A 20,380-nucleotide genomic window follows, 5' to 3' on the forward strand; every position below is an offset into this window, starting at 1 on the left:
AATCCATAAAGTCGGTAGACTAAAGTGTATTTGCACAATGAGTCAAAAGGATTTGGAGTCGCATTATTAAAATGGTTGGATTTAGAGCCCAAAATCAAAAAATATTATTCCAATCTTTAAATTAAGAATAATTGATTCTTAGATGTGTGTAGTTTGAATGAAATTGTTTATGCTTATTTATTATTTTAGGTACTGAGAATTTGAATTTAATTTCTAAAGTATTATTCGAATAGTTTATTGAGGTTGGATTTATAATATTGAGAGATCCTGGCTCCAAATCTGGAGCTATTTTAAAATTTGTGACTCCAAATCATAGGTAAATATACATATTCTCTTTGTTCCAAGGTTAATAGAAATACATATTACATCTTTATTTCTATTAACCTTGCTGTGTTCCATACCGACTCAGTAAGAAAATACATGAAACTCTTCTGATTCCCGGCTCATTCATCATCCATAATTATTATTTCATGGGAATTAGATGTACCTAGTTAGTAAAACTTACGTTATTTTCATCCTTTTAAGCTCATTAATGGGAATATATAAATTCGATACAGTCTGACTGTTGTTTCAAATTGGTTCTATTTCGGCACCAAAAATAAGAATCTTGTTCATCCCCTATGAATTACTTACGTTATGAATGGAAAATTAATGGGGAAATATTTCATATTATTTGAATAAAACTTATTCCAAATCTATTCAAGTCCGTGCGTAAATACATACGGCTTTACTAACTCACGGCTCAATTAATGGTAATTACTTAAAACTACATTATTTTGATCTTTTTAAACTCTTGAATTTGGGATATGAGTAATCGATACAGTTTGTATGAAGTTTTCTACCCATAAAATACAAGTAATCATCTTTCTGAATTAATTAAATTATGAAATTATTGAATGATCGATGGAGGTTATATTATTATTTGAATAAAATTTACTACATAATTTTGTACAAATCGGATCTGAAGTTGACTCTTTATTTTTGAAGGGCAAATTCAATGGTTTAAATGACTAGTTTGTTGACTTTTTTAAAAGCTTACTTTAGAAAACCCTTTTACATCTATCTACTTTGATTTTGAGTTATATAAATTAAATCAATCCATCATTTTTTGCTCCAAAATAATGTTTTAGGATTTCAAATATTATCCCAAAATGAAAGAGTTGCTTAAAATACCACGTGATGATGGTAGAAAATCACAGCTATGACAAGTATTATAGCTTAATAATTGTACAAAGTTCTTATGAGTTTACCAAGAGGAATTTCTCATAAAAAACGATGTTTTTCACCACAGCAGGTTACGTGATTGGAGTTTGTGCTCCTCCAGATAGTGTTAGAACTCACTGACAATGTTTTCTTAGCTTCCCTAATCTCTTGCTTGCTAGCTATTTTTAATAAATAGGGTTGTGAAAATTGTTGAAATACTAGTGCTTAATCGAGCTTACATTTAAAAAAAAGTATACATATGTTTGTAACCTGCTCTTATTAACTATTCCTCCATATTTTGAAAACGAAAACGTACTAATGAGCAAGGAATACCTTAGAAAGTTTTTTTATCACGTCACAATTTGGATGACGTTCATATGGGGGGGGGGGCTAAAAAAAATATTTTTTTATTATGATTTTTGAGGGTATAATGAAAGTATTTATTAGTTAAATGTTTAATAAAGATATACTACGTATAATTGACTTTGACGTTTTTTATCCGTTACAGTAAATTTGAAAACGTCACACTCCATGAAATTGTAATTCATTATGAACCATATTCTCAGAATAATAAATAATGAAACGACAAAGTAGAGTATTTCGAAATATATTTGAAGTTTCAAGTTTAAAAAAGAAGGCTTAAATTAAATATAATCTACAAACTAAAAAATAAAGGATTATCTATTTATGTTAAATATACAAAATTAAACAATTAGAATCATATAACTAATAATAACAATGAATTAATTATAAATACAGAATATTGAAATAATCGATTGATCCAAATAATATTTTCTTGGTCTTACATTGGAATTCAGTTAAATATGTCATAAGTTTAGGTTGCAAAACTCAATCCAGACGTGTATTTTAATCGCCACCCCTTTTTCCTCATGTGGAAGTTGCTATATACAATTGTGCATAGGATAGATATATCTCTACCGATCAGATCTAAATAATTATTAATAATAAAGTAAATGCCAAAATAATAAAATTAGACAATAAATATACTAATAAAAAAATGTTAGAATTAAATCCATCTCTTCTTCCAATCTTAGTAGAAATAGCTTTTAGAATCCTACTTTCATTTATTTCATGTTTATCTAAAAAAAGAAAAGTTAATCCATGTAGTCTAATTTTAAACCTTAATTACTTATCTTAGATATAAAAATAAGACTCCTTAATAACTGATAAGACAATTCAGGTAACCATTATTGACTTAATGTAGTTTTCTAACATGACATCGTAAAGATTTAGAGCAAAAGCTAATTATGTAGTAATGTCCGGCGATATTACTCCTTATTAAGAGTATCAAAAAAGCAATAAGAAGCTCCATCGGTAATAAACACCTTCAGGCGAGTAGCATTAAAGTTGGTTCCAAGAGTAACTTGAATACTCTCGACAACAAAATTTATGATGTTCTTGTCATTAGCACTTTTAATGTCTATCACGTTGATGAGATATGGACGACCCAAGAAATAGTCGTCCAAAGAACCAATCAATAAAGCAGTTATTGATCACTCCTGATTATCTTTCGTCTCATCGACAGCAACAAAAATATACTTCTTATTTAACTTTTTCTTTGATTTTGGAGATTAAATCATTACCAACATCCCCCATTAAATTAATTATGGTTCCTCGGGAAGGAACAAGTTTACCCGTGTATTTCTCCATAAATTTTTTGAACGTAGGATAATTAGCAATGGATAAGGGTACATTACATGCAATAAGCATCTTTGTGAGTTCAAAGTTAGAGTCTGACTTGATGTATTCATCATTAATTTGATTTTATAGATGAATAACCATGCTCTTGATATGAGATGATGAGACTGAGTGGTGTTTAATTCTAGACGGGGACTAAAGGCACATTTATATCGACAAATACACCAAGCCATTTGTTTCTCGTCCAGTAAGTATTTCTAAATTCCTGGGCCTCCATTTCCAGAAATCCAGACAGAAGGAGACGAAATTTTAAGCATTTTATTCAGTTCTCTATCGAATATCAGAATCTAATATTATATTAATATTGAATAATAAAGGGGGGAATGGATAACGTTCTTGATAGAGGTAGATGTTTATTATTTTAATCAATGATACCATAAGTATTTCTTCCCTTCTCCTCGCACGCTTTTGTATCCTTACCACTATTATAAACCATAGCAATATTATAACAATAGTAATCAGTATCGAATGAATTACTATGTAGGATTTTAATATAATGGAATTTATCTTTTTGTAATTCATTTTCAAAATTGTGGATAAATAATAGGACAATGATAGCCTGGAAGTACTTAAAAGATAAATAACAGTTGGTATGACTTACTTATTTAGCTAAATACCAGATGCTTTCGGGCATTTTTTAGTTTCTCTTTAGAGAAAAGTTTGCTTAATATAATAAAAGTTACGACATGTCAATAATTTTATCATTCAAGGAGTCATTTTACGCTATTACTCAGTCAAGAGGCCCTTAAAACCGGCCATGCGGAACAATTTGTGCTTGTCCTTGAATTGACGGAATAATATTTTATTTGAATTACGATGTACTTTTTTCGACGGTTGGCATCATAATGAAGAAAAAAATGTTTAGGTACCAAATCAGAAGGGAGATCCACAACTCTTTGTTGTAGCTACTTTAAAAATGGATTCTATCAAACATCAAGAGGTACAAAATAATAGACCAATCAAAATGGTACTATGGGACTTAATCATTTAATAAAAGGTTTACTCATTAGCAAGAACGCAATTGGCGTGGCTTCTGTGGGCACGGTCTGCAGTTGTCTCATTCCTAAAAATCCTGATCTCTTAAAAAATGCATCTATAATATTCACATCCTAGAATCACTTTGTTTTATTATTATTTAACTGGGAAATAGTAAGTGTTATAATCTGAGGCTTTGCATGTCTGGCAATCCTTGAAGTAAGAAAATATAAAATAAGTACTGATGAAACACAATGTGTTTCCCATGTGCATATAATAATTTGCCAAGCTGGCGAATTGTACAACCATTGTACAAATGGGTAAGGATGGGCGTGTTTGGTCAAATAAACTAGTTTTTGAGATTAGAAAAGGAAAACAGTTGTTAACTTTTCCTTTTTATCTTATTAATTCATGATTTCTCTAATTATTGCTGTGCTCACATCTCCTCTAACAAAGAATCTATTGTTTGCCGAGTACCTTTGAGTTTGTAACTAAAATTACAGAAATGTCGAAAAAAAAATCTCCCTACACCTGGATTGAAATTAGTGGATGTCATAAAATTTGGAACTACCTAGCGGACGACAATAAAATATTTTTTCAAATATACCCATCCAAAGTCAAACGACACTTAATGTCCTCTTCCCACATGAATATGAATGCATACGAACAACATTTGACTCATGATGATTCTGATAACTTCAATACCGACCTCTTAAAGATGCTTGTTTCCTGTAATATACCTTTTTTTCACCGTGGAGAACCCCAATTTCTCAAAATTTATGAGCAATATGCCGATAGAACTGTCCTAATAGAAGGACTCTACATAGATTAATGAATAATTTAATCTCCAAAATTACAAGAAAAATTGGAGATAAAAATCCTTTTCATAGCTGTTGATGAGACTAAAGACAACCGGGAACCTTCAATGACAGCTATATTGATGGTTCCTTTGGATACCCGTTTATATAAAAGACTATTCCTTGCTGTTGTTGAAGATCCTGGAAAATAGTTTTATTGTTAGTAGATTTTTTATAATAGTCTGAAATGACCTACCATTAGAAATAATACTCTAGATATTATCATTTTTTCGTCTTTGTATAGAAGGACTTGAACGAGGTGTCAAATATGGGAAAAAATTATTTAAGGTAAATAAGGTTCAATAGTTAATAACTTTGACATCTAAAATTATATTTAAAATATAAAAAAATCCATAAAATGATTAATTTAATGTTTTAACTATAAAATATTTGTTTTATTGACGTAAAATTTTTTTTTTTTTTTTGAAAGTTTTCATCTTTTCAAACCTGGCATCTATCCTTAAATAATTGATCACCTTTATAAATACTCTCTCAACAGTAGCTGAGGACATTCGTTTATAATTCAGTAGGTAACATTTCTGCCTAATTAGATCTAACGGCAATTCTGCCAAATATTCAAATATCTTGGAATAAAAATGATTAAGTTGATAAAATTCACATTGTCATATGTAAATAACATATTATTAAGTGCTAATGGGTATTGGTTCCCAAACAGTGTATCTTTAGGCAAGATCAAATAAGTTGTACGATTTGTGACAACCATGTATTATTTGCAATAGCTTATAATAATCCAAATAATTTGTTTAATTAAAAAAGGGTTGATGGATTTTTATTTGTCTTTTGGTGTGTCTTGGGTACAAAAAGTTTGGGAACCCCTGTCTTAGGGGACATATTATTACGATGTTTCGTGCATTATCATCCAGTTAAGCCTGATAATTAGCTTGAGCTTGAACACAGGATTCTCAAGTTTTTGAACTTATTTTTGAGTGAGATTTTATGTCGATTTACACCATAAAAATATAAGAAAATCGTATTTCAGTTGGGAAAATTCGTTTTCAAAAAAGAAAGATTTATTTTCCAACTTAAACTAACACACATCAAGGAGCCGGCGGTGTCTCTGAGCGAACTGATGTCGGAGTGTTCTTAGAGTCGCCAGCTACATGAGAGGCAAACTCGTCAATCGAAAACAGCAGAGAGCCACCGATACAGTCTAGAAAAAAAGATTCTACCTTATCTTGAGACATAACTTCAACCGTCTTTTTTTCAAATCTTTCAAATTATTATTAAAATCTCATTTTTTTTTGGCGTTGTATAAAAGGAATAAGTATGACATTTTTTTTATAAATAAGCGAAAATTTTATGGGGTTTTCGATAACAATTTATAAAAGCTCATGGAATGGTTCTTGAATGTTTCCTCCTCGGAACTTTGGCCATCTGAGTAAAAGTCATTGTGTGCAAATGTGAAACAGATAGTGATCAATGTATTTCTTTAGCATTTATTGCATATTTTACATATAACTTCCCTTTTAAATGATAATACAACAAAGAAATCAGTTTATTTAAATCCAGTAGGAAAAAATACCCTATTTTAATCCAAAAATAGAAATTTTTGACATATTGTTTTCATGATAATATCCATAATATGTAATTGTTTTATAGGTTATAATTGCTGAGTCTGAGAAGAATTGATATATCACAGCAGTGGCGCCGGAACCATACGGACCAAGGGTTATCCTCCCTCCGCACTATTTCATAATTTTTATAGTTAACATAATAAAAATGTTTCCTCTTGTCTGAAAAATTTTAAATTACATAATTTTTTTGGGGAAATAATCAATTTCCCTCTTTGTTCAAAATTGCTATTCATTCAAAAATAGTATATTCTGAAAAATTTAGCTCTAAAATATAGAAAAAAAGTTTTTCCCGCTTCTAAAAAAATATTTGTCAAATTGTGCATTTATAAAAAAGAAGAAAAACTTTTCAGTCAAAATTGTCAAAAGACCTTAGACACCCACCAAAAAAAAAAAAATCATCTGTCAATACACTTGTCAATATATTCAGGTACCTGTATATATCACAGCATCACCTAACAAACACCAACTTTTGCTATGTATACAGAAGGGATTTTTGTAAAGAAAAAAATAAGTTTACCGATTAAAAAAAAGGAAAAAGGGTTGATACATGCGCTCTTTTTTGTTCATTATTTAATTAGTCGCGAGGGTGTTAACATCTTACTCTAAAAAATTGTTCTTGTGTTACTCTGAGTTGAAGTTCAAGGGTCACAAAATCTGAAAAAAATTACTGGCATCTCTAACATGACGTCTTGATTTGGTTGCGTTTTTTTCTACCCTTGAATAAAAATAATACCCTTCCAGTTTTTTGATATCTTATAGTAGACAGTATAAGCTTTAATTTCCATGCAAGGTCCGGTCAATGTCACGAAGTCTTCAAGGTCAAATTATAGTTTATAAGGTCATTACCCCGTTTTATATACCAAGTCTGATCATTTTTTTCAAATTTGAATCCTTCATCACTTATCAAGAAAGTATTACGATAAGATCAACTCTCTTCTAAAAGGAACACGGATATAGATAGGGCGGTCAGGATTCTTTTGGGCAAAAAAATATAATTTCAAGACGTGATATACGAAGAAGGAGTGGAGTGCCTACGTTCGATCCATCTCCCAAAATCGATAATTTCATAATTTTTTCAAAGAAATAAGAATATCAGATACTGAGCTTCATTTTTGGTATCTGAGGATGTCAAAATATGGTTTTGACTCTATTTTCTAATTGGTATATCTATTCAATATTTGAATAAAGTCAAAATACTATATGTTAAAATTTCTATCTTCCAGGTTGATCTCTTATTTCTCGAATGGGGTTTTCGGGCTCATCAAGTAGTCCTATAATAACCGTTGAACTGTTAGAAGAGAGTTGATACTATCGTAATAGTTTCTTACAGAGTGGGCTATTAAAATCGGAACATTTTTGTTACAGATTTTTACTGTTTCTCTCTTCTCCTTCTCAGGCAGTTGTCAATTTACTGAAAATGCTTTATCATCCAAAAACAACGGAACCACTCCTGTCATGTCTTCTACCAATTGGTCCATTAAAACCTGAACTTAATCATTAGTGTAGCTGCTCTTAGCGCCAATGATGGCTTCCAGGAAGGACTGTAGTTCTCTGTCATGGCGTCCCGGTTCTGGCTGACTGTGGCTTTGAGGGCCTTGGTGTTCGGATGATAGACACTGAAGGCCTTTACCTCGACATCCACCCAAAAAGATGTATTCAAGCGTGCTGGCATTGCAGGCTGTAGAGGGCTAAAAGTATCAAAAAATAGTTTAAAATACCTCAAAAGTCTCATTCAAAAGAGTCTTGCAACGGAGGAGATGGCTTTCTTTCATTACTGGTTTCAAAAGGGGTCTCTTCATCAAGGATCCTCATGGTCTTGAGGGGATTAGCCAGGGCTGTTTTTTTTTTAACCTCATCCAGTCCATTTTGGCTTTTGACAGAGCCCTTCTTCCTCTCCAACGTTTAGGACTTGCTGTAGCCAGTCGTCCAGGAAAAGCTCAACATCTTTATGCGCGGGAAGGGAAATCCGTCAATCACGTTCAAATGTCATTTCCTCGACTTCTACATAAGCTAGAGAGCTCAGTTTTTTTTAAAGCTAATTATTTATGATTTAATATATTGAAATATGAATTAATTTCAATCACTCAACCTTTATTAATTTTTGAATTAGTAAATGTTCAGATTTCAATAAAATAACTCGTAATGGATACATGATGACTGAATGCGGTATTTTTATGTTTATCCTGTCTTATATCTTTTGTTTGGGTTGCTCTCAGATTGAGTTGAAGCCCATCTGATTGTAGGCTAATAGATTAAGGGTGGATAAAATTTCGTCCCATTTATGGAATCTTTTAAACTGTGTACATTTCCTGTATGCTCCAAAAATTAAACTATAATAGAAGTTTGAAAATAAACACGAATATGCACTTTAGGGATTTAATTATTTAAGTGAAAAGAAGTGATGGGTATGACATAAAAAAAATAGCTAATTTTTTTCAAATAATAATATACTTTTAACAAATGCATTTTTAATAATAATGATTAAATATTGATATTATTATTTTTTTTTTTCATTAGGAAATATATTATTTTGCGAGGAAAAATAAACTGACCATCAAATGTTTAAAATGCTCTATCCATGTTTTTGATACAATAGTGCATAAGCTAAGAAAAATAAAAAATGTATTAGGTTAAGTAAAAGTTCGGAAGGTTTTTTGCTAGATTTCTCACGATTAATACAGTGTATAAAAAAACACTTAAATTATGCTTAAAGCTAAACAAAGTTATTGAGACAAAATGTTCAATCAAAATTACGTTTTATTTTTTTAATATTTCACGAAATTAATGTTTTATTTCAATAATCATGTAATAATTATTTTATTATGCACATATTAAAAAAAATAAGACAAACTCGCTAATCGTCTTCTTTCCCTTTATTACGAATTATTTTATTATGCAGATAATAACAATACTAAGACAAAATTGCTAATCCATGGACGGACAGACGGACAAACACGTAATATAATATAATTTTTTATTAGATATAAAGTGTATGTATTGCCATATTTTGATGGTAAAGTTATAAGGAAGAAGAAACAATAATATTGTAGCTATTATTTTGTATACAGGAGTGTGCACAGTGGGTAAGCTGGAGGGGATGTAGCCCTTCCCTGAATAATGAAATTTTTGTTTATACTAGAAAATGTAATAATTTAATAAATTTTTTATTTTTTTTCTAAAACTTTGATTTTTCAAATTATTTCAATTTAATTTTTTGGAAAAAAAATCCAATGGAAATAATTTGAAAAATTAGAGAATCTTTTTTACCATTTCTTTCTCCATAATGTATCAGTGCTGTGATCGATGACTAATGAAACAAATTCAGGGTTTCTTTGCGGAGCTCTCTGAATAAAGCCGTTGAAAAACTTTTCCAAAACATAGACAAAATTAAGTTTTTTGAGAATAGCTATGGATTTTTGAAATTTTTTGTGAATGAAATATACAAAAACGTTCTAATTCAGATTGAGGACATGTCTATGACCATGTGTGGCCAATACTTTTTTAAGGTAGGCTTTAAAGATATTAAGCCAAGGCGAGTTTGAGAAAATGCGCTCTCAAGGGATATTTTATGGGAAGCAACATATGTTATTGATCAGCTCAATCCCTTGGTTACCCAAAATTCTTCTAAATCAAGAGCAACGTTATGCTTATCATCAGATCAATCAATTCATCGATGATATGGTAAATCAGCTATTTTTCTTAGATGCACCTGGTAGCACTGGCAAAACCTACGTTATTAATCTGATCCTGGCCAAGATTAGATCATAAGAAAAAATGCCATTGCTGTAGCCATATCTGGCATTGCTGCTACCCAGCTACCTGGTGGTCGCACTGATCAGTTATCACTCAACTTTTAAGCTTACAAAAATATTACTGGAAAAAATGAGCCAGTTTGTAATATTACCTAAGGTCCTAGACTTGATAAACTTCTCAGGCATAGTAACCTTACTATATAGGATGAGTGTACAATGGCTCATAACACAATGTTCGAGGTTTTTGATTGTACTCTTCTGGACATTCGGGAAAATAACAGTCTCATGGGAGGACTAGCATTGGTATTGTTGGGAGATTTTCGTCAGACGCTCCCTGTTATTCCAAGGGGCACTCCAGCAGATGAGCTTAAAGCCTGCCTCCAGGATTCACATCTTTGGAGGAGGATTCACCAGATACTGCTTCATACAACATGCGTGCTCAATTTCAGTAATATATTTAAGCAGCAGAGTTTTCAAAGGTACTGCAGACAATAGGTGATGGAAAAATAAGAACAGATAACAATGGAGACATAACCATTCCTTATGGATTTGGCATGTAGTTGAGCAACGTTCTTAATTGCTGCAGCAAGTCTATCCCGATATAGAGAAACAATTTTATTCACCCAACTGGATGGACTGACATTCTCATTGAGCTATTCTGGGTCCAAAAAATGATATGGTAGAGCTGATTAATAGCTTTTGGGGGTACAAGGTCTACCTGGACAATTTACTTCTGACAAATCCATTGATACTATAACTGATCCCGACCAGGCAGTGCATTACCCTGTTGAATTCCTACATGCCCAACCGTCAGCCAGATTTTCTCCACACAATCTAATCCTGAAAGAGCGAGCACCAATCATGTTGCTGCGGATTCTGGATGCACCAAAATCTATAATGGCAACCGATTTGTGGTTAAACGACTTTTGGAATATGTGTGATTGAAGCAACAATTATGACTGGCTATGCCAAGGGAGAAAATGACTTCATTCCCCGTATTCCCCTAATTCCAAATGACTGGCTTTTTCAGTTTAAAAAGCTTCAATTCCGACTCAGATTGGCATTTGCAATGCCAATCAACAAGTCGCAAGGCCAGACACTCAAAGTTGTCGGAGTTGATGTCACAGATAACTGCTTCTCTCATAGTCAGTTTTACGTAGCTTGCTCAAGAGTAGGTAAAAGCAAAAATCTTCACCTTTTAGTACCGAACGGGAATACAAAAATTATAGTTTACCCCTCAGCCCTGAGCTAATAATGGTTATCAACCACCGATGAAAAAAGAGGAAAACTTAATAGATTGACATTAAATTACTGGCCATTAAAAATATTTTCCAAATTGATAGATGACCAAGAACTCGTAGAAAAATGAAAAATTTAATATTTTATTTATGTTAAAAATGTACCATACAAAATAAATATTTCCTTTAAGTAAATAAATAATTTAAAAAAAATAAAAAAATCTTAAAATTCTTAGAATAAATACAATATATCTATTTAACACCGGCAACCTACTCTAATTATTATTGAAAAATAAAGTTTTTTTCTATCAATATCTTATCTTCATAAAAGTATTTTTAGCTTTTTAATTGATATTTACGTCTATTAAAATTGATGGAATAGTTGGAAAGACGATATTACATTTTGAATGGTGTAATTGTTATAATCGTTCAACTCAAATATCATGTAATTCAATTCGTTTTATTGTTGGGGTTTCTAATTGGAGCCATCTCTACTTCATATGTAAAATAAATTGGTTACAATATAAAAATACGATTCCTCAGATCCATTTATGCGTCCTCAAAGGCAATATTAACCTTCCCAGTTGATATGGTGTCCACCACTTCTGAATCATTCTTGATTTTGTCTCTAAAAAAGAGACAAGTACCGTACATTTGATTTTTTTGACTTTTAACAAATAAATGATTTGTTTTTTTTTGCTTTTTTCTTTCTTGTGTAAAAAGTGTTATAAAAGTATAGAACACAGTCACTTACTTTTTGCTGTTAAGCATTTCTTCAATTTCATCGAGATGTAAACCTTTTGTTTCAGGCACCAGGAAATATAGAATGGATCCTCCAAAAGAACCAAAAATGCCATAAATCAAAAAAATGATTGAGAGTCCAAAAAGTCTCTTCATCCAAGGAAAACTTTGAATTGCTAAAAACATGAAGCCATAGGCGACACAGGTCGTTAGTCCAACACCAAATGCCGATACATCGACTAAATATTATTTATAAATGTAGTTATGTAATGAATTAATTATGAGAAGGTTGGGTTGTATCGATCCTGTCAATAGACGCATTTCAGGGGCATCTGAAAGGAATGGGCTCGAGGGTTATAGCTCAACCCATATTAAGGAACTTTGGCTTATTACTGGAAAATGTAATATTTGATTTTTTTTTTGGAAAAAAGTAATATTTGAACTTTTTTTGGAAAAAATGTAATATTTGAAATTTAATTTTTCAAATTTTTTTCCAAAAAATTTAGTTTTCTATGAGTGCTTTGGATTTTAAAAATTTTTCTCCAAAAAAATTAATATTTTGTAAACAGCTGTGCATTTTGGATTTTTTTTCCAGACAATTTAATTTTTTGAGAATAGCTATGGATTTTACAAATTTTTTTCCAAAAAAAATTTGTGAACAGCTGAGCATTTTTGAAAAAATATCAAAAAATTTGGTTTTTCAAATTAAAAAAAAAAAAAAAATCCAGCTCCCTCCCCCATATAATCCTGCGGACGCCTTTTGCATTTTGAAATTTAAATTAGAAGATGCCAAGAATCTGAAATTTATACTAGGGGAGTGGGGAGGTAATTAATTTTATTGGCATACTACGAGGACAGCCCCAGAATTACCGGGCTTGACTAAGAGATGGTGGTAATTCGAAAGACCACAGTTCATAAAAAATTAAACTTTGAAGGTGCCATATGGTTTAGTATTTGTTTTGGAGCCATTAATAGTGCATGTTGTCAATGAATTTGTGAAAATAATAAAATTTGTCATAAATATGTGATGCTTTACTTTTTATTTGAAAGGCCTTAGTCACGCCAATACAAAAGCTGAACTGGATTCTACTCTGAGTGAGTCTGTTCCTTTATTTACAGAAGTAAACTTTGGTCACAAATGGTCATCCTTTATCATCAATAGTTATTTTTTAGTTTCGAGAATGGGAAATACTATAATCTATCGACCTACCTTCGGGTATGCTTAAAAAAAAGGAAACTAAAAAATGAAGTGGCAATCCTGATAATTTGAATTAGCTCTAATGAAGTTTTATTAGAACAGCTGTAAGGATCCATGAAAGGAAGGAAATAAACACAAACCCCACTCCATAATATAAATCTAGCATGAACAGGAATGAATGGATGTAGGAACTCATGAATATTGAATATCCAATTCCAGAAATCAACACAAAGGTGGATTGTTGAATGAAAGTACACGATCTAGCAGACATTGTATGCATTTCAAAAAGTACGGTTTATTGCATATTATCTGGACATTTGGACAGGAGAAAGTTATGTCCAAGATGGGAGATGTGTTAGCTCACACTCGAGGAAAAACAGTGTAATTTTCAATTGAGTGTTTTATAAATTTCACGGCCACAAAGCAGAATTTTAGATTTTTTTAACAAGTGTACAGAGCTAAAAGTAGATTATTTTGCAAAATAAATTATTTTTAACCGAAGTTTTAGTGTTTTCTTATTTGGGTTGTGTATTTCTGCCCCCCACCCGTAGATATATGTACAGTGTACAGTAGAGTGTGGCTGCGCCGAGCAAACTCTTAAAGTTTGATGAGTACCACTTAACCGGTATTTGGTAATGTTTAATAGTGTTGTATTGGCTCTTATTTAGGACTGTGGTCCAGTCTGGTCTGGTCACATCCAGTCTCACATAACGGTCATGCAAGAATGTAAAATCGATCCCTCGTGACGTCAATGGGGGTGGCTGTTTTACATTTTTTTTAAATTATTTCCTTTATATAATAGAATCAATTATATAATATAGTATGGTCTTATTATATTGTATTATAATAATAATAAAAATATTTTTTGCATGTATGTAGAATAATCATACTATATATTTCATATACCTATCTAATTTGTCTCAATTCATCATCAATATTTTCTGAAAAATTCCAAGGATCAACAGTTAAAGACCGGTCCCAATGATCGGCAGTCCCAGGAATGGACTGGACAGAATAAATAAGGACCAACAAAACAGAAGATTAGGTGGGACATGTCGTACTGCAAATTGCACCAAGATCTCTTGATCGTTTTGTAAATAAACTAATATAAGTAAACAAAGCTCATGCCCTAATGTGCTCCTTCAATAATACCTCTACAGGGGGAGTCCGCAGTAATATTGTATCGGCCCTTATTTGGAACTGATCACCGCGGTCCAGTTCAGTCCGGTCCCATGAATTCCAGTCCCATTTGTCAGTTCCTACAAAAGATATAATCCATCCCTCGTGTGTTTTTCCTTTTTTAAATATTCTGTTACATAAAAGAATAAATCATATGAACAATATAATATTTTCGTATTATAATGAAAATATATTTTTTTTGCAAGATCTGTGCAAGAATTTTAATTCATTTTCATATATATTATTTGCCTTTATAAACTATCAAAATTTTATATGAAAAATTCCAAATACCGACAGTTAAGTACCACTCCCAAGGACAGACGGTCTTAAAAACCGATTCCAAGACTGGACTTGACCGAATAAATGAGGATTATTGTTTGTAGGATTTTATTTTTGGTGAGACTTGGTTTTTGATTTTTTTGAAAAAAAATCAAAAAATTACATTTTTTTGGCAAATATTTCAAATATTAAATTTTTGCAAAAGTAAACTTTTGGGAAAAAATTCAAAATCCACAGCTTTTCTAATGGGTAAACTTAGTTTTTTCTTTACACAGATCCCTTCTTTAGATGAGAGATGAACTTTAATTAACAGTGAGATTTAACCAGGGCTGTGACTGGATCCAGTTCAGCGTCTCTGTCGGTCTCTGTTCTTTCATACCAACAGTCTATATGTAGATTTACCTTTATCAGTCACGGTACTTTTTATACAGGCTCATTTTGCTAACAAGGACTTAAAACAAAGGGTGTCTCTAGAAAAATCGGGCCAAGGAAATTATACTAGATACAAACGGAGCCGCAGCTACCTTCCATGCAGAGTGCGTAGGGCCCCAAGTTCCAGCAGGTACCCGAAATCTAAGGTTGTATAAGATGTTGGTTTTCAAAGTGGGCTGGAAGATGGAGAATTGAGGATTACTTTCAGTAGACGTATACATAGTAGACATGTTTCGTATAAATTAGGCCTCCTTTATGAAGATGGAATATTAAAAGTTCATAACGATACCAAAGAATATAAAAAAACTAAAATATGTACAAAAAAAAAGCCCGATACTAATAAGCAATACATTGCGGTCTCGGTTCGAATTTGTCGATTCCGGTTCTAGCAGTTGAAGAACTGGAACTGCTAGACCAATAAGGTAAAACCTTGGATTTCACCCTTTTAATTTATCCCTTACTAATAAAAGATATTTTTGATAAAATAATTTTGTTACTTTTTAAACTAATGACGATTTTTAATGAAATAATTGGTTTTTTTTTAGAGTTTTTTGAATCTCCTTTTTTTAGTCTCTGTCAATATTTAGTTAAATTACTTTTTTAAAAAAGCAATATATTTCTATTTATTCTTAAAAAGTCATTTTATTGAAAAAAGTATATTTTTTTAGTCATCACAAAAATATATATTTAAAAGTTCCGGGTGACATCCTATTTTTCCGACTCAGGTACTCTAGATTGGGGGTGGGGGTGGGTCATACCCATTGCAACGGATTTGGTTTTAGACTTTGTTGGTTAATGTTTTTCTTTATTCGCGAGAGACAACTTTATTTGAATAAAAAATATTGTGTTCTATAATACAAATTCATCCATTTGAACCCGATATAGCAACATTAACAAGATGACTAATGATGAAGATCATTAGATAATTAGATTTTCATTAAAAATTAATTTTTTGGAATAGCTGTGGATTTAAAAAAATCGAAAATCAACATGGTAAACCTGACAATCCGATGAATGTTTTGGAAGAGAGCAGCTGCAATCAGCAGTAATAATTCGTGAGGGAAGAAGGGAATAAAAAAATACATTGGCAAGAATTACTCTGATGTCGATTTTCCATTCTACTCTGAGTCCAACAAGGACCTAAAATCCTAATTTCTCAACAAATCAAAGTTACTATCCAATCAGGTTTTGAATTTAATTGAATCTATTTAGGAAAGGATGTTCACTACTCTGAAATTAATTAATAATGAGGACAGATAAGGAATATAAAATTCTTTCTTTAGATTACCCATTCCAAAAAAGTGGGCCAGCTAAAAAATACACACGATTACCATGTTCAAGTTTGCAATTTTGAGACCGATACATCCCTACTGATTACTTTGAATAATTACCTGGAAATAGCTCTCCCAGAAGGACCCATGGAATAGAGCCGAGTCCATTCGCATAAACTAATATGAATGCAAGTATGAGAATATATGGAATCCATGAGTTTTTTGTGTTCAAATGTTTCTCAAGGAAGAGGCATAGACTCAGTAATGCACAAAGAGCCGTTGACGTCAACAAGAGTGTCCTTCTTTTGAATTGATGTAGTCCGTAGATCCCAAGACCAGATGCTAGGAGGTGTACGACCCCTACAGTTAATGCAGCATGATATTCATTGAGTTGAACTCCTGATTCCTATTAAAAGAATAATTTGGAAGTGGACACTATTCCTAGATCAACAACGTATACTCACATTCATAATAGTCACAGCATATGACAGGATGCAAATAAATCCGCACCATGACTGTGTCCAAAAAGCAAAAATTAAGATTCCAAGAGGTTTGAGAAACCGATAGCTCAAACATCTTTTCAATAACGATGCCTTTACTTCTTGTTTTGGAGTCTAGAACAAAGAATATTTGATATTGTGGTCACTTTATCATTACACTAGTCCAAACATATTTGATCCTGAATTGAGATAGTGTGTTCCTAAATATTTTTAACTCGAGAAAAATATGTAAACATGACTGATATATTCTAAAGTTTCTGGTTGTATAACCTACAGAGAAAAAAACATTTCTTATACTTCAAACAATAAACAAAGATCTAGCGTATTTTGCTTTCAACTGTATGGAGTAATTTTCATAAGTTGATACCTATATGATTTACAGGAGCTGACTTTACATGTTTTCATGATTTTTATTTCTATCTGTGAAGAGTCTTCGTTTATAATTCATGTCATGTCATATTCAGTTATTGATAATATTATAAGTTCAATCCATGTTTCATGGTCTGAAATCCTGGGCTATTTTTTTTAAATTCATCTCATTTTCAATTAGTACCAAACTTAAAAGGATGGATGTCAATATTTAATGACAGCCTGTTCTTTCGTTTGTGAGTTATTGTGCTAAGTGTGTCGTTACTTTTGTTAATTCCGAAACAGTTGATCAAAAATAATTTCGTGTTTTAATTTTACACTGCTTTTTGATGGGAAAAAATACCTTTCAAGCTAAGTAATTCCTTGCAATGTGGTATGGGGACTCTGCTCAATAAAGCAAATAAAATAAACAAAACAAAATTGAACAAAAAAACACACGTTTTTTCTTTGTTAAGCCTGGGAATTTTCAGCCATGTGTAATTAATTAAAAACTGTTATCTAAACAATAACTGACAACATGAACAATACAAAAGGCTTGCTACCATATGTTTTTATTTATATTTTTCCTTTCCATGTTGTCAGTTGAGTTTGAGAGTGGATAGAAAATCTAGTCAATACGCGGAACTTCAGTAACTAGTCAAAGGGTCTTCTCATCTTCTGGGTAAATAGTTTCTAAGAAAAGAAACAGGATTAATTACAATGTAGTAGTAAATATGTTCATTACTCTTCATGTTAAACACGATTAATATAGTATTAAGGTTTAGATAATTCAAGAATTATCAGAACGAATGTATAACTTTTTTAAATAACTTCCTTTGTGTGTCACTAAACGTGATCCCGTGGTATTAAATGAAAGATATATAGGAGTATATCGCATTAATAGGCAACCTAACTTCTCTTAGAGATGCTATTTCTTGATAACAATCTCGAGCCTGATTTTAGAAACTCGAAGTAAAATATAATTACCTTAATCGAACTCAACTAAACTTCAATCATTGAAAGCTCAAACTAAACCGAACTAAAGAATTTAGACAACAATCCCACCTTAGTTAAAATTAATGAGGAACACACCATCTCAATGCAGGGGCAATCACAATTTGAAATTTTGTTTATCACTACTTTAATGATGATTGTTAGCCCTACATTTCTGGATTCAAACTCCTCCAATGTTATTCCAAGTTGATGAAGCATATTTTCTGCCTTATCCATCTTTTGATTTTGTTTCAGCCAATACGGAGATTCTGGAAGGAAACATTGAGCAAGTAGAGATAGCAGAGAGGAGATTCCACACACCAACGCGGATGTCTATATTTAGAAAGGAAGACATTTACAATTTGTTTTATGATAATTATTCATGATTTTACTCGCCAAGTCCAAATTGATCCGATTAGATATATCCCCACGACTCCAAGAGCAATAATCAAATTCCCGGATGAGGCAAAAGGTCCTCTTCGTTTTGTGGACACAATTTCACAAACGTATAAGGAATGTATGGACCCCTCAATGCCACATCCTATCCCCGTTCCAATCCGTCCAATAATGATCCAATAAACTCCATTGCCCCAATATATTAAGGACCATCCAGGAATGAGAAATAGGCTGGAAACTATCATGTTTAATTTACGACCAAAGCGATGCGAAATGAAGGCTGAAAATATACTCCCAATGATTTGGCCAATACATATGCAAGAGGCAATAATTGCAATCTCCGATTCCGTGGTATGAAGCTCCGTACGTAATTGTGGAATGGATACTGCAGAGTAACCCAGGGTTAGACCTATATTGAATTGTCCAAAGTTGAGTGAAGAGACTGCCAAAATCTTGACAAACATATATTAGAACGCTCGACAAATTAGGGTGTTTAAGGAGTGTCATAATTACCTGTTTTAATAAAGCTTGCTTATCTGAAAAAAGCATTGCTTAGTTTTGTTAAGGGTGGGTGTGTCTTATGGTGTACATAGAACTCTTGTAGAGGAAGTGAAAGCAAGAACTGTGAAAAGAGTCATTTTTTTATCTGTAGATAATTAATTGAATATATCTTTTTTTCTACTCGTTGGAAGAGAATCGATAACTGTCAAAGAAATATCCGTTCCTCTTAAGATGTATATCTACATACAAAGTTCTCTAAATCCTTTTATATCATGTTACATGAACTAACTCTTGTAATATTATTGCACATACAATATGTATATATATTAAAGATGACGAACGAAACTACTAATCTAAAAAAAAATTAATAAGATAATGTTATAAGGAAATTACTGATAGTCTAAAGATGTTTAATCACGAAAATAAAGCTTCGAAATGAAGAAAAAAGAAAGTGTGATAGATAGGCCTAAAATATGCCTATTCAAAGAAATTAGTACGAGATGCATTTCAGATTATTTTGATGAATTGATATAATTCTGGGCTACATATTTCTCTAAAATTTCGATACACTGCGTGTACAGTGTGCCTTGTAAAATCGTGGACTTGACTTTAAATCAATATGGATTACTCTAGGGTAAATATTTTAAGATACTAGATTGCGTTATTAAAAGAAAGTACATTTCCGATTAATAAACAATAAAAAAACATACATTCAAAAATTAACTTGGAGTACATAAAATAAAATAGAAAAATCTTGTATTGAAGAAGTAAATGTTGTATTCTTCCCCATTCTTGCAAAAGGATAGATCATGCTTTAATATCTTCGTTTCTTTTTTCGTATTTGAGGAGAGCAGCTACCCAATTAGAACCATCTTCTGATCCCAAAAGGATGGTATTAAATTTTTTGACTGCCCAACAAGTAAGGTTTTCAAAATACCGAAGGGGATATTCAAAGTGGAAGAGTATAAATCGTCTCTCAGTATTAAATTAAGAACTTCCTTTGATCCTGATTTTTTCTCCAAAATAGTACAAAAAAATATTTTAGACACCACACCGTCTTATATGCATTTAAAGAAGAGGGAGAAACAGTTCCAAGAAGATATAGAAAGATTAATGAGTGAAGCCTCTTTATTTGTACAATATATTACAGCAGAGATTTTTATCTTATATCGAGTATCTGAGATCGCAGAAGAATAAATAGCT

General features: G+C 31.8%; 1 protein-coding gene across 2 annotated transcripts; it reads right to left on the reverse strand.

Moving 5' to 3' along the window:
• Positions 1–11,465: 11,465 nt before the first annotated feature.
• LOC121125661 (uncharacterized) lies at positions 11,466–19,392 on the reverse strand. 2 transcript variants are annotated; one of them, XM_040720858.2, is made up of 7 exons: positions 19,190–19,390; positions 18,673–19,128; positions 18,452–18,613; positions 16,904–17,053; positions 16,560–16,845; positions 12,094–12,319; positions 11,466–11,967 (listed from the first exon to the last, which is right to left on the reverse strand). In XM_040720858.2, the coding sequence occupies exons 1-7, from the start codon at positions 19,223–19,225 to the stop codon at positions 11,889–11,891; spliced, it is 1,395 nt and encodes a 464-aa protein (XP_040576792.1). In that variant the 5' UTR covers positions 19,226–19,390; the 3' UTR covers positions 11,466–11,888. The 2 variants fall into 2 exon arrangements, with proteins under 2 accessions (XP_040576792.1, XP_040576793.1); XM_040720859.2 differs by lacking the exons at positions 11,466–11,967; positions 12,094–12,319 and adding an exon at positions 14,344–14,587 and having other exon boundaries at positions 19,190–19,392.
• Positions 19,393–20,380: the final 988 nt, after the last annotated feature.

This window comes from Lepeophtheirus salmonis, chromosome 10, assembly GCF_016086655.4.
Source record: "Lepeophtheirus salmonis chromosome 10, UVic_Lsal_1.4, whole genome shotgun sequence".
Lineage (NCBI taxonomy): Eukaryota > Metazoa > Arthropoda > Copepoda > Siphonostomatoida > Caligidae > Lepeophtheirus > Lepeophtheirus salmonis.

What these genes read in the sequence shown, in the direction of transcription:
- LOC121125661 (XM_040720858.2), bottom strand. Translation starts at nt 19,225, where the DNA reads ATGCTTTTTTCAGATAAGCAAGCTTTATTAAAACAG. An exon ending in AGGAGTTTGAATCCAGAAAT is followed by an intron (nt 17,054 to 18,451) that starts GTAGGGCTAACA and finishes TCTTTGTTCTAG; the next exon opens with ACTCCAAAACAAGAAGTAAA. An exon ending in TCTGGGAGAGCTATTTCCAG is followed by an intron (nt 12,320 to 16,559) that starts GTAATTATTCAA and finishes AATAATATTTAG; the next exon opens with TCGATGTATCGGCATTTGGT.